The sequence below is a fragment of the Oryzias latipes genome, chromosome 5 (genome assembly GCF_053564925.1).
Source record: "Oryzias latipes strain Hd-rR chromosome 5, Olatipes_Hd-rR_3.1".
Classification (NCBI taxonomy): Eukaryota; Metazoa; Chordata; class Actinopteri; order Beloniformes; family Adrianichthyidae; genus Oryzias; species Oryzias latipes.
In genome coordinates, this window is record NC_136241.1 from 29,706,660 (window position 1) to 29,722,041 (window position 15,382).

The 15,382-nt window shown below is 40.6% G+C and overlaps 1 protein-coding gene across 1 annotated transcript; it reads right to left on the reverse strand.

Annotated features, from left to right (window-relative positions):
- Positions 1-666: 666 nt before the first annotated feature.
- Positions 667-14,733, reverse strand: kdm5ba (lysine demethylase 5Ba). The gene is made up of 27 exons (XM_011475433.4): positions 14,373-14,733; positions 11,726-11,803; positions 11,304-11,426; positions 11,018-11,188; positions 10,287-10,412; positions 9,722-9,815; positions 9,513-9,619; positions 9,239-9,397; positions 9,009-9,128; positions 8,526-8,684; positions 8,058-8,239; positions 7,785-7,947; positions 7,465-7,584; positions 7,073-7,267; positions 6,782-6,963; positions 6,263-6,387; positions 6,011-6,161; positions 5,724-5,844; positions 5,217-5,572; positions 4,592-4,730; positions 4,177-4,356; positions 3,932-4,090; positions 2,736-3,146; positions 2,559-2,649; positions 2,283-2,461; positions 1,892-2,149; positions 667-1,815 (listed from the first exon to the last, which is right to left on the reverse strand). The coding sequence occupies exons 1-27, from the start codon at positions 14,523-14,525 to the stop codon at positions 1,678-1,680; spliced, it is 4,440 nt and encodes a 1,479-aa protein (XP_011473735.1). The 5' UTR covers positions 14,526-14,733; the 3' UTR covers positions 667-1,677.
- Positions 14,734-15,382: the final 649 nt, after the last annotated feature.

The following is a 15,382-nucleotide window of genomic DNA, read 5'->3' on the forward strand; positions in this document are numbered from 1 at the left end:
CTAACCTCTGCAGCGAGACCGGAAAAAGTCAAGCCGCATCAAGAATTCCAACTATTCACTGAAGGTCAGATCTTGGGGAGTGACCTTAGTTAATAGATGAAAGTTCTCCAACAGACTGCTGTGAAAAAAAGCTTGTTATGGATACGGATGATTGTATCATTTCCACGTTTTACAGCAGCTAAAAGGTTTGCAGTAAATGGTGTCTTAAGAAAACTTTAAGTTATTTCTATTAGAGAAGATTAAGTGTCTTAATTATACCTAAAATAGTGATGTTATCATCAGAAATCAATGTAAGATTTCAGGCCCACATACTCCTCCTGAAAAGATTTGACTCCTGGTTCCATAAAAAACAACATTTTATTAATTTTAAGAAGTGCATCGATAAAACTAAATATTTTTAAAGCACATAAAAAAACTGAGCAGATGCACATCAAAAGTGACGTATTTAACATTCTATAATGGACCTGCAGTGCTTTATATGAGATGTAATCAACTTACAAGTTTAAAAAAGGGATTTGCGGGGTCAGAGGTCATCAGCGAACCAGTGAGAATGAGGCTGGAAGAGCTTATCATCAGTAACACAAAACAGGTCTCACCTAAAAAATAAAAAGCTAAAGCAAACTATCAACAACTGCAAAAGATTTCATGGACTAAAGAGCACAAACATATGGGAACAAACATTTTATTTTATAATGCAAAATGCAACATATGAATTATATTATTTATCCAAAGGAGCAAGAAAAAAAGTGTATATACCCGTGGTAAATAATTCACACAGTCTGAGTCTTATCCAAGTCCAACATAATATTTTCAACCTCAACCATAAAGGGGAAAATTCACCCAAAAACTAAATGTACATTCCTTTCATGTCGGGGCATTTCATTCTCACTTTCCGAACGTAATCAAGTGTCTTCCACCTCCAGGAACAAGGGGGTCCGGGACCTGCATCCTCCCCCGCGAACAAGCGCTAAAGGAAATCCTGACTACATGTAAGCCAGTGAAAACATGAAGGGGGTAATGGCAAATAACCAGGTGCAAACTTTAGTAGTTCAGAACCGTGCAGTTCCACTTTCTATTTTTAGGTGCACACAATTGTTGACTCAATCACAAGATATTAAAAGGTCTTATAAAGTGTATTCTTGAGGGTTTTTGCTTCAGGAAGGCATCTAATCAAAGTATCTCTACGCACAAATATAGTTCAGGTGAAAACTGTATCTGAAATCATCAGTTCAGCTACTGCTCAGATAAATACAATTTAATCTACAACAAAAAGAGAAGTTTCACATTGTTCAGATGCATGTCAAAAAAAAAAAAAAAAAAAAATAAAAAAATATATCCGAAATGTCAACTGACATCTTTTGGTTGAAAGATCCCTGCAATGCTGGCTCTTCTCTTTTTTTTTTTTTTTTTTTTTAAACCACATCTGTATAAACTCTTGAGAAAAGATTAGTTGATTTGCTGGAAAAACCAGCCAAAAGACAAAAGCAGTGACAGAAGTCTTTAGTAACTGATGGAAAAAAAGAAACAAAAAAAAAATAAAATACAGTAGCACCATGTTCACTGAGGGCAAGCCAGAAGGTAAAGGGGAGGAGCCACACAGGAGTTCAAGTGTGCGCTCCAGTGCAGCGGCTTTCAAAGAGACTGCTCATCCTTTAATGTGACGGGGTTTTTTGGTCTTCAATCTCCTCTTTCATAGTCCGGCTGTGTGCAGCTTATGCAAATGTAGTCCTCCTTCTCCGCTCGCTCAGCAGAGAGTCCCACACAGACCTGATGGAACCACTGATTACAGCTGCCGTCACACTGGACCCAGTTCACCTGAAACCACACAGAGAGAAGGGATGTGGCTGCCGTCGGAAAGCATGAGGGAGTTAAAAATGCCGGGAGAAATTACCTCATCCCCCTCTGGCTCTCTGCACCACGGTGCAGCACAGAGTGAAAAGTCTTCCTCTGAATCTGAAGGGGCGGGGTCAGAGGACGTGTGGCCCGGCGAGCAAACCCTCTTCACTTCTTCGCTCCGTTCTTTGCTCTTTTTGGGCTTCTTCTTCCGGGATTTCTTGGCTTTCTCGCTGTGCTGTGAGTCGGAGCTTTCTTTGCGTCTCTTGGTCCTGTTGCTCTGACTGCTCAGTGACTCCTTTTTGGAAACTCCACCCTTAACAGTTGAATGAAAGTAAATATTTGTACATCCAGATTACTGCATTGACAATCGCTTCTACCTTAACTCGTCATGTAACATTACATTTCTAAAAATTTCATTTAAAACCACCAGCTGCATTCATATTTACCTTATTGTGTTGAGGACTCCTCCTCGGAGACTGTTCCGTGCCCCTCCCACTGGGGCTGCTGTGCGAGGGCGGCGGTGCGAGCTTGTATGTCAAGTATTTGTACAACTGTTCGGTCTCGGGGAGAGTGACCTGCAGCAGGAATCCCTCCAGCATGAGCTCCTCCACATCTGGACTGAGTGCTGTGACAAAACACGACCCGCATTATTAGTATACAGATCTAAAGCGAGGGCAAACAAGAGTTGTTGTTTTTTTTAGAAGAAAACCTTGAAAACTGACCCTGAGGTGGGAGCGACTGATGCTCTGTGTAAAAAGAACCACCGTTTATTTCCTGAGACAGATATGTAGCCGTTCTGGGCCACGCATTTGCCTGAAGTATAAACATGAAGGATTGAGTTAAGTCATGGTGAGCCACTCAGATGTATTTGGAAGAAAAAAAAACTCCTCTCTACGCACTGTAACGGACAGCAGTCCAGCTGTGCACGCCTGCTGAACTCTGTGCTGCCATCGCACCGTCCTCTCAATGAGGAACCGCAGGGCGTCTCCTTCCGGCAGGCGAACCCGAATCCTCTGCAGCGAGGCCAACAAAGGCAGGACCTTGTCCAGAGGAGGTTTCTTTGACCGCTTGCAAAGCGGGCACAGCCAGGCTTGACCGAACTCGAGGTCTGCGGCCATGGCGACACAGCTGCAGTGAAAGAGGTCTCGACAGAGCTCACACTGCACCATCTCCCCCAGAGGAGCCTTCTGGCACACACAGACATTAAGTGCACTACAGTTTTCAGCAGGTAGAAGCTTGGCTTCGTTTGAATCTCTCAGAGCTAGCAGGATGGCCATCTCCCTCTGCTGGACCTCAGCAAGCGTGTTCATCTGAATGGACAGAGAAGCAGAGGAGTATTTCAGTTCCATGACTGAAAGGACTGTTGAAGCAAATTGACATCAGCTTTACCAACAGCTTTAAAATAAGTACAAATCTTTTCAATGTTAATGACACAATTGTTCTTCTGGCATTTTTCTCACATTTATTTAAAAAAATTAAGCTCAACATTGCATTTCTGAGTACTTCCTTATTCAGTTGTTGTGAATCAGGAGCAGACGAACAAAACGCCATTTGAAAAAGAGCTCATTTGTGATGTAGAAACTACGCTGGGGGCATCGTCGGTTTCCTCGCCTGAGCTGGAATGTGGCTCTGAACTTTACAGCTGGACAGCACCAAGATTGCTCAGAATTTTTTTTGCACCAGTGATATTAGGTTGGGGGGGGGGCTGTAAGCTAGTGGGAGGGCATGTAAACAGACAGCTCTCAGTTATAGGTGCCGGGAAGGGGGGTTGCTCTGGACCAATGGTCCCGCCCACAATTCAGAGACGAATTCTACTTTTGCCTACTTTCAAATTCTACTTTCTACTGCTGCTCCTCAGAAACTCTGGCCTAGAAAACGACACAGGTTTTGATTCTGGCTAAAAATGGGACAATCGGAATGAAAAGAGCACTGAAAACGCTAGGAAAGCAGCTTAAGAGATGATCGAAATATTGTATATATTTAAACGCGTACTACTTCAGTCATGTTCTGAAAGACGCATCCTTCTGGGCTCAAAGTGCATCTCAGACTCAGCCACATCCTCCTGTTAGTGAAAGACACATGAAGCCAAACTCACAGCAGAAGCAGAGTCCTTGCTTTCCGAGAGAGCTCTTTCTATCTCACAAACCGACTCCAGTTTTGTTGAAGATTTTTTAACGTGCTGGGAAACCTCTTTCAGTTTTTTAGATTTTAACTTGTGATTTCCGGATCCCACGTCACATCTTGGGCAGAGGACCTAAAACAGAGTGACAAACGCTTCATTACTTGGAGCAACGTTTAGAAATGCAGGCCCCGCTTGGTTCATGTGGCTCATCTCTTTACCTCGAGGAGGGTGAAGGGGGTGTTTTTCAGCAGGAATGTCTTTGCGGCGCTCTCTTTCCAGTTCTGAACGTCACTGATGAGGGCCTCCAAACGACTCAGAGGCTCCAGTCTCACCGGGATGCCTTCTGCTCTGAGAACCAGCTCAGAGAGGCTCTCCAGGACAGGAATCCGTCCCCCTAGCTGCAAACAGAACATATTCAATATTCATTTCAATTACATTTTTGTATTTATTGATCATTACTTGTCTTGTACAGTTCCCTCTGTGACATCTTGTGTTTTTTTTTGAATGCATGTAAACTTTTGGTTCGTTTTAAACCTTTGTCCAATCCGTTGCATAAATCCACATACCGGTAATCCCTTTTTACTGAATGCATCACTTTAACCTCTGTCAAACACAAAAATGATTTGGTTTTACCTGCAGCGTTTCCGCTTCATGAAGCCATTTCTTGGCTTTGGTGACGACGTCCTTCAGCTCCAGACAGTTGGGCAGATATGCTGGGATGTTTTCAACTTCTTGTAAGGCAGCCTCAAGGGTGTCTACGCTGTGACATGGCCTGTGAAGAGTCATGGTGCACAATTGTTGTACAGATTCTACAGAAACCTTCAGAACAGCCCTCTGCATACAGATTTGAGTCTGCAGTAAAGAGAAGTATTCACACTGGAGACTGAATAAAGGTAAAAGTTTGTTACTGATCCTCTTTGTTCACTCGAATCCAGCTCAACAGACATAAAATTTAACTCCCGGAGTCTAAAGTTTGAGGCGATCCTACCTTTTCTCACATCAACATTTTCTGTTAGAAACAGACTTTATTTTATCAAAGCGTCAAAAGTGATGCTAATGGTTGCGATTACTGTCAAATGTTCCAAACAAATGATGAAGTGTAATCACTTTTAATTCATTCATTCTTTAAAATGTATTATTTGAATAGTATTGTTTAATTCAACTTTAAAACATTTTAAAAAACACAAGATCAACATGAAAGGAAATTGCTGCTTAATAGAAAACTCCTATAAAAACATTTCCAAAAGGGACTTCTCACCTGGCTTCCATGAGGCCGAGCACCTTCTCTTCCCACTGCTCCGATACAGTTAGGAGCTCCTGCAGACGAGCCATGGCTTTTTCCACCGAGCTGTGGGGGGCCAGGCCCACGCCCTGGTCGATCAGCCTCCTCATGGTGTCCAGGCACAAGCTGTCGGGTCTGCTGCTGGCTTGCTGCACGACCTCCAGCCACCGGGCCTGCTCCAGTCTTTCCCTCAGCATGGGTAACTGTGGCAGCTCCACGTCCAAGCCCAGACTCACATCCAGCAGGTCCTGCAGCTCCTGCGGGCTGGGCGACTCGTCGGAGAGGAGGCGCTCGCTGCACTGCTGGAAGTCGTCCACTCGGGCCAGCAGGTCCTGGACATCACAACGAAAGCGTTACGCAACTCCACAAGAATGAACGTCTGTTACTGAAGGCCACATACAATGTTATGTGATCAATTTTCTACGGAATATAAACCACTTCTTATCGTTACACCAAATGATTCATAAAGAAAACAGCAAATACCTTAAGTAAAGGGGCCTGTCGTATGTTACAGGGCAGGTTGTCCAGCTGCTGCACGAAGGACCTCAGCTCTTCCACAGTCAGTTCATTATGATTTTGAGACTTTCCTCCTCCTGAGCGATATCTGCACCCAAATTATTAAAAGCTATAACTAAAATAAAAGCTACTTTCCATAAAGGCTAGATAAACCAACACCCTGATTTTTCTAATTTCTCACTACAAATCAAATGCAATTTTCAACACATGAAAATCATTTTTCATAAAGATTTAAAAAAAATAAATAAAAGTACCTAGTCTGCCTCTTCCCATTGAGAAGCTGCTGCGCCATCACAGCAACTTTGTCCGCCTCGGTTGTGATGGAACGCAGCTGATCCACGAGGCTGCTTTTAGGGAAGGCCTTAGTTTCTGCCTGCTCCACCAGACTGTGAAGTTCTTCCAGACCTGACCAGAAAAAGATTGTCTTAAAACATTCAACTAACTTACGGTCAGTCATCATTAGAAACTTAATGATGGATTTGGAATATTTTTTTAATCTTTTGCACCTTTTTTCTTGCTTCCTTTGTTCTCCACTATGTCCTGAGCAGAGGAAAGCCAGTCTTTATAGGATTCTGAACGCAGCTTCACAGAGTCCATCAGAGGGCACAGCTTGTCCAGAGTAAATTTGTAACTGCAGGAATAAATCATAATGTTTACTATTTCAGAATACCAATCACAAATTAAAGTTTTCAATTTAAAAAAAGGAAACAAGCGACAAAAGATTAATTTAAAACTCTTTTCAATATCTTACTTATTGGATGAAGTTGGGAAGCTGTTTTAGTACCTGGATCATAGTTTTGTAATTTTCTGTTATTCAATTCTATTGTATTTATTTGAACAATGATCTGAGTTAGGGTGTGAAAATGTATGTGCAAAATGTAGCACTTTATTGTTTCATATTTGTTATGTCTAACTGCTTTTTTTTGAAAATAAAATTATAGCAAATTTCTGAGTTAATTTGCAAAAATAAAAAAAAGAATCACTGCTGATGCTTTGTTAGTGTCGTTTGTTTACTACATACTCACTTGAGTGTTAGATTACTAAAAGGACAAGAGCAGAGGCTTTGGGCGTGGTACAAGCAAGCCATCTTGTCAGAACTGCAGCCGCAGGTGACGCCAGACAGGTAGCAGGTGGTCCGACACTTGAAACACTGCCGCTCCTCATCTGGGAGCTCATCATAATCAACTTGGCGAGACAGCACGACACCCTAGAGACACAGATTCAGACATTAGAAAGAACCAAAGAGAAAAACAAACCTCTTAAAGATTCGATTAGGATTTTCGCAGAGAACAAGTTGATGCTGAATGGCTGCTTACCAGCTTGCTGACCCATTCTCTTAGCTTCTTTTCGTCTTGAATCATGACTTTCATGTCTTCGTGCACCGCTGATGCCAGCTCAACATCCATGGTTTTTGCTTTGAGGGCCATGTTACAAACCATCTCATCGTGAGAGAAGACACAGTATCTGCTGAGCTGCCGATAGTGATCCACACAGCTACGCCCAATAGGCATCTGTTGGGACAAAACAGGCTCGAGGTGAAGCAAAGTGTAAGAGCAAAAACACTAAGAAGAAGATTCTTTACATCACAGCAGATGATTCTTTGTTAAAATCTATAAAATCTCTTATAGTGCTCTTTTTGGTACGTTCTTAAATGAAACATTTGACACAATAAAATGCATTGTTGTCCAGTGCAAAAGTCTGGTTTTACCCAGTCCATGGTGCAGAAGTTGACCGCCTCAGCAAAGTTGAAACCCTGGTTGAAGCCGCTGTGGTAAGCTCTGGGGAAGGTGATGACAAACTCCCCAGCACATTGGTTGGTGCGATAGATCTATGGTTGATAAAAACAAGCGGTTACTAAAAACATGTCAGAAGACAGCAGAGTATAACAAGCTAATTGGCCACAAGATAAGAATGGTTTGGTGGGGTTATTTTAGAATTTAAAGAACAGTTTTGTGTTTATCATAATCTGCAAATGTGTGAAAACATTATTTCACACTTTTCCAGTGACGGTGAACACAGAACAGATACCGGGATGCCGTTGTTCATCAGCGTGTTGGGATTCATGATGGTGACCAGCTGGTGAAGGAGATCTGGCTGGGACTCAAACAGCTCAGGAGCCAATTTCTTCATGACGGATTCCAGGTGCTCTGCAGCATAACCGGGAGCACCATACCATGTCTTTGGCTCCCCCCTGCGTTTGAGACCAAACAAGATTATAGAGAGAGGAGAGACATAACAGGCTAGAAGAACAACAACTAATACTTGATTACTAATCCACAAAGCTGAAGGGAAGCACTCTACCAGTGAAGATAGTTTATAGAGTAGCTCCAGTGGTCCTCAATGTGCCAGCAGAAAGAGGAGAAACACATCCCCACATAGAGCCAGGGAACCTTCATCCCGCAGATGTCTGCTGTAATGTGGGTCAGCACGGAGGCATCCAGCACTGGCATGTTGTTCAGGTTCCAGCCGCTGCTTAGGTAATGCTGCAGGTCAGAGACAGGTCTCAACAATGCATCCATTTCTCACTCAGAAACAGCCCTTTCTGTCTTCACATTAATAAACACAGACATAGATTCACTTTTTATTGCAGCAAGGAGAAAGTTGTGTTAAGTTACCAGCTGATGACAATCATGAACTCTTGTACTATTAATGAAACTCTTAAACTGACAATGTTACATTTTTTTAAATTAAATTCATATTAAACTAAAAGATGAGAAATCCTTTCTAATCATTCACAGAACACGATTAGATTAGATTCTCATGATGTACCTCATCATCCGCAGACACTTCAAAATGGCTGTTTCTCACAGGGAAACCACTCCCAAACTCCTTGGAGGCGATGTCTGCTCCGTATTCCACCGTGACATCCTCCTCGATGGTGCTGACGAGACGCCAGAACTCCTTCTCCACAAGCTCAGTGGGAACCATCTAAAAAGAGAATGAAACATAAAAGCTTAATGGCAATTTCAAAAGTTCTATTTGCTGTTGAGAATTTCTTTCCCCATCAGGCTTTCAGATATTTTCCCTGCTATTGTAGAATCCAAGATCTTTAGACCAGTGCAACATTAAAGAACTCCTCTGTTCTGCTCTCCTGCCCTTTGTTGTCTGTTCATGTTCACTACTTGTTCAAGCATATTTTGTTTTCTATTGTTTTTATAAATGATGACTGTATTAATGTTCACTCAGGAGTCTGTGAGTGCTTGTGTGTGTGAAGCATCCGTTTCAAATCATTTAAAAGTGCTGTAAACTCACATGAACTGGCATGTTAAAATAATCAGACTTGAAGGAATCGGCCATGTCTCCAAAGGTTTGGAGGGTGTAGCTCCTGCTGGCCTGCTCAAAGCCAAATGCAACAGGAGGTTTGCCACATTCCTGCAAAAACAAAGACCATGAAGCACAAAGGCAGCCCGCGATACAAAGACCGTAGCTCCCAATTAGGAGCAAACTTTGGCTCCCTGGAGGGCGGAGGTGCAGCTGTTCACCTGAGCCAAGCACTTGGGACATCTCCAGTCACCTTTGGGGACTTCGTGGAGGGGCGGGATCAGACAGAAGATGTGATAGCTATCATCACAACCATCACACAAGAGCAGGCGGTCCTCTGCACTGCCACTGCCACATACCAGACAGATGTACTGGTCCACCTAAAAGAAGAGCAGTTTGGTTTGACTGCAGCACTCGCTCAATTCATGTTCACATTATTTTGATGTAGAGTGACTTCAAAACATGTTTTCTAGAAGTTAAAAAAAATCCATTTACTTTATTCCCTGCTGGTTTGTTTATATTATTAATTTTAGATTCTTCATAATTGGTTGGATCTGTGTGTTCAGTGGGCTCCTGTTTCACCACAGTGACTGCCATTCTCACTGAAACACAAGGATGAACATTCAGTACAGACCAAGAGGCTTCCCAAATCATGTTCCCGTGAAAATGAATGACTCGCTGCCTGCAGACTTGAGTTTTCTTACCTGGTTCAGGTTTGGCAGCACATGTTCCCATTCTCCTCCTCAGGTTGGGACGATTGTCGCAAATGTCCTCTGGTTCTGTTTTAAAGCTGCCTCTCTGCAGGCGGGAAGAAAATGCCTGTTAGAAATGGTTTGTTGTCCATAACTTTTAGTAGAGAATGGGAGGTGTGGAAACGCCAAAAACAGCCTCTCTTTAGAAACATTTTAGAAATGATCCAGGAGGACAAAGCTTTCGGTCATTTGATAACTATAAAATCCACTCTGAGATACAGTATCACAAAACTGTGATCAAATAGAAATGCTTTTGTCCAAGTCTACAGACGTTATTTTATTTCAGATTTGATTTTTTATTATACATATTTTTTCTTCTGAGGCGTTGTAAGAATCTGCGTTGTCCAGAATCTTCATGAAAACTTCTATTTAGTCAGCAAAAACCTGTTTTTTTCCTTGTTTTTCTGTCCAACCAAAGTTCAGTTTCAAACACTTCCTGTTCATTTGCCTTCAATTATATTTTGGCTTTTTTTTGGGATGATTTTCAAACATCAGCGAACAAAGACGAGGCACTCACCTCAGATCTCATTCGTTTAGCCCGGCGAGCGATGCTGCAGGTCTCTTGGGGTTGCACAGACTGACGCTGGGGCAGGTCATGAGGGGTGTACTCCTTGTCTTTAGTGTCATTAGTCAAAGTCGCCTTCTGCAGATTAAAACAGAAAAAAGAAAATTCAAACCTTTTAGCCATCTGCATGACCAAGCGGTATTTTGGAATTTGTAAGTGGTTTTTACATCTTTATGAACTATAAATACTAATAAAACGGATCTATTATATGCTTTTTGGTCATCTTGATTTGGCTGTTTGAATCTTACTGAGCTAAATGTTTATCTGATGCAACAAACAGTTAATGAAGGGTATTTTTTTAATTAATGTTAGAGGCACCAGCAGCTCAATATAAACAAATCTTTACTTTAATAACTTTGTGACACATTGTAATAATCACTGTTGCTGCTGGGAGTAAAGTCTGATGACAAACACGGAGCGACTTGTTTAAGTGCACTGCCAGGCATCACTTAACAAAAAATAATATATGTATTATATAATGAATATATTCATTAATGATCTTTAAAAAAAAAAAGAAATGAACTCTGCTAATATTTACTTAAGTATGAAACTTTTAAGTATTTCTCTATAAACTCAAAATACAAAAACATGTTGCTTGTAAGTAAACTAAATTGGACAACAAAAGACTTGTGGTGATTTGAAAGTAAAACAACAAAACCACTGTAGATGGTAATTGGGCGTACGGGCAGATTGGCTCCAGTCTGGAAAAGGTTGTATGGGAAAAGGATCCGCTCATAATGTGCACGCAGATGAGAGCCGATGGCCTTGCCAGGAGCAAAGCCCATCTTCACCGAGATCTTTGTCCAGCGCCGCTCTCTGCAGACGGCATCGAAGCCTCCCTCTTCATTCACCAACTGTTCAAAGCGGGTTTTAAAGCAACGTCAACAACGAGTTCCCATGTAGGGGCAGCAACTGCATACTCAAAAGGAAAGATTCAGTTTCCATTGTAAAATGCTGAAATGTAAAAACCTTATTCAGCTGGTATAGGTCCAAGATTTTTCTCTCCACATGAGGAATTTTCAGAGTGCATCCTTGGAGCTCCCAGAACTTTGCAATTTGATCCAAGAAGTTAAGCTTAACTCTGGTTTGAGCCTAGAAGGCAAAACAAAGATTAGTAATTGTATTTAACACTTCATTAACAGAAAAGATTTATTTGAGCAAAATCAGTTTGGAGTTTTAACACGGCATAAAACTACGCATCTTTTAAATTTGGAAATATTTCCACCTGAATCTAGGCAAATCAAAAGATTTATGAAACTAGAAACGCTTTAAAGTCGAATTTTGAAATAAACACAATGGTCTAAAATCGTAAACTGAGAAAATACAAACATTAGCAAAAAGAAAAAAATGACTTGTTCATCAGTTAAATACATAAACATAATAAAAAATACCTCCAACTCATTGAGTCTCTGTATTCGGGGTGTAAATTTTAATCTGTCAACATCACAAGCAAAAGGCGGCTGCCATTCCTAAAACAAAACAAACAAACATCAAGTTTAATGTTTTAAACAGACAAGAAACAAAAAAGAGGAAGTATACATCTTTGTATTTTAAAAACATTAAAAGGTGATCAAAAAGGAAGCATGCAAGAATTCAGATCCATTAAATATTTTATTACAGAATAACTTGTTTTTGTGGCACAGATTATAATGAACACAGGAACTTCTTGTGTTGTCTTTTAGCTTGGAGCATGACCCAACCATTCACCCTAAAACAGATGACATCATTTTAATCAGAAGAGTTAAGCAATGTTTTGCTGCATTTCTACTGCAGATAATATAAAGAAGAGACATGCTTACTTTGTTTAGAAATTTTTTTAGCGTTTTTGTTTATTTATGGGTGGCCGAGTAAACTGGACAACAACATGAAACATGAAGACAGTTTCATTAAGATGATTATGATGACAAATAGAAAAGTAATAAAAACTTACATTACTATTGCAACAACAAAAAGAACATTAGGTTAATAAGAAAAAATAATGATTAAAAAAAACATGTTGAAATATGAATTATTTCAACTGGGCAATTATAGCTGTGAAAGGTGGAATATCAAATATTGTGCATTTACAACCATTCAAAACATATATATGGTTGTTGTGTATGAAGATCAATCAATGACTTGGTTTTAGTTTGTTCATTTTTTCTGACCAAAAACAGTAAATAAAGTGAATTTGTGTTTCCATGTGCACACGTTTAAAGGATGGGGGCTTAAGAAATTCTTAAAATATATTTCTTTAAGGAGAAAAAGGATGACTAAAATGTGTGCGTAAATAAAAAAAGACACACAGATTTACCACATGTACAACTCCCCCCCCCCCCCCATCAGTTCTAACATACAGTCAAAATGTAAAAACCAAGCAGGAAACACCAACCACATGTGCACCCAGAAATCAATCATCAACAACAGGTAGTGGTGTAATGTTTACTTCCGCCGGAAAAACTAAAAGATCAAAGAAAATAAGCAGTTATGGAAGAAAATTAAAAAAAAAAAAAAATCAAGAAAGATTTCAGGACCGAACAACTCGCAGTGAGGACAGAAAGGTATCCTTCCACCTGAGAGGCTTTAGTTAGCTCCTAGAGACAAAACTCCCACTAGGTGCACACAATTTAAACCTGTTTAAAGAAAATACAAAAATTTACGATTTTATAGCCCAAAGTAACGTGTTTAGACAAACAAACAATAACAGACTTAAGAAACAGGCTGTGACGTAATGGAATTACTCGAAGGCAGTAATAATAGTACTGCGCAGTCGTCTATTCTTTTACTAGTCCGCTTCAGGACGAGTCCTGCTTTTGTTTACATGAGTTGAGTGTTTTTGTTTTCCAACCAACAAACACTGAAGGTAGCCCCCCCACCACCACCACCCACCCTCCCACCGCTATTTGTTAACAATCCAGTCCCTTGTACCCCCGTCCAACGGCCTTGGTTGTGCCAACTGGCCCTCCGCGGATCCTTGGTCCTGTTAAAGGCGACTGTACCACGTTCCCCCTCAACGCCTCCATCCAGTTAAAACAAAACAAAACAAAAAGCCACCTTCCAGAAATATCATGTATTTGAGTTAATTCTGATCTTTATCCCACGGATACACCCACGAAGAAAGGATCTGCCCACTCCCATCTAGGAAATAAGGTCATTGTGTTCAATCAAGTGGACCATGATTTGGGTTCTCTCTGAAATTTATATATTTTTGTAAATGTTTATTATTTCTGCAATACTGTACACTATTATACAAATAAGGCATCGATTGTCGAGTAACCATCAAATAAATAAAATAAAAATGTTTTAAAAACAAACAAAAGAGGCCTCTCGTCCTATGTGGCGCAGAATTATGCAAGTTTAAAAAAAATGTATATGTGTATAATAATACAGGTAGGAGGATGCATTGATCTATAACTACTACTCAAAGAACCGGACGGTGTCCGTTAACCGTCGTTTCTAGGAGGCCGCCGACTCCATAAACAGTTGGTCACCGAGCACGTACGATGGCCGGCGTTGGGTGTCAGGAAACTGTGGCTTTAAAAGGGCCTCGGTCGCCTTCCGCACACTAAATCCGTCAAATCCTGCTTAAAGTTGCCATCTAAACTGCACGGGTAGTGGACAAAATACGAACACCGGCTGATCATTTCCGCGTCCAGACTGGAGGAAACACTTCGTTCGGTGTTGATGATGAAGAAAAAGAAATTATTTGCGTGCGGACAAACTTCAACGAAGGTGTTAATTTTTTTTTATTATTTTTGTTAAATCCTCGATGAGGACCTATAAGGACGGATGCAAACTATCTGGGTGCCCAGAACTTTAATTTATTTTAATAAAAACAAGCAAATATTCGTGTTAAAAGGGACTTGCGCGGAGCGTCGCACCATCACCAACTGAACCCACTCCAGCTCAGACGGGCTCACTATTCTACTCGGAGCCGCAATCCGCCATGTTGAAAGCTGTCTAAAAACACAACTTTCCTTGCTCAATTATTCACGACAATCGACCCCTATACACCGCAGAAACACCTTAAAATACTTTTGATGTGAAAAATGTGCTCACCTGTGGCGGTCGGATTTTGCAGATGCCAGTTTTTTCCGCAATTGGTCGTATTTTGTTGATGTACGCAAAAGGGTCAGCAAATTCCTCCCAGCTGGGCTCAAAAACAGGACACTCTGGGGGAGGAATGAATTCATTCAGCTGCGGTTGGCTCATCGTTGCATCCACGATCAGCTGAAATATGTCCAAAAGTCTTTTTTAAACCGAATGTGGTTTTTCCCCCCTTAATTTTTTATCTTTCAGTTCATGTCCACAGTCCACACATTCAACTCAAAGACGGATTCAGTAGTTGGAGGCGAGTTGATGACAGTAGACGGTATACATCCGCCTTGAAAAATAGACACCTATCACACATCACACAAAAGGAAACGAACGCTCTCATCATGATTTCAGCTCCAACACAAACAAATCAAGAATGTTCATTTATAAATAAAATAGTATGTCGTTTCTAAAAATAAAAAAGGGAGATTTAACATAATCTTTTTAATAAAGTAACTCATGGAATAAAAAAACCGAAAAGTAGTTCTTAACCCCATTGAAATTTACAATATATTCTTTGTTTCATATTTAGAATTGATTAATTTTACGTTTTCACTGTACTAAACAGAGACAACTCATTACACCACTTTTAATTGTGTAAAAAACAAACAAAAAACTATATGGAAAAAATAAACTATTTCTAATGATTTAAGGTGATTCCATCTACCCTACATTAAAGGGATAATACAATTAGAGCCCTTAGTTGAGACTTTGAAATGTGTCAACGTTTCTCCTAATTTTTTAGTTTTGAAGGCGTTTGATTTGCTTACTTTTGCCACGACAGGATATTAAGTTCTGGTGGCTTTTAAGTAAAAAATGAAATAAAAGATTTGCTTCCTGTTTAATCCGCCCGGCTGCACTGAATGAATAGATATTAGGAGATGCACTGTGTTTTCTATTCGAACACACCCACCATATCGTTGCGCGCCGACCGGCACTTTGTTTTTAAAAGGTCTAGAGGCGCTCGCTAATTG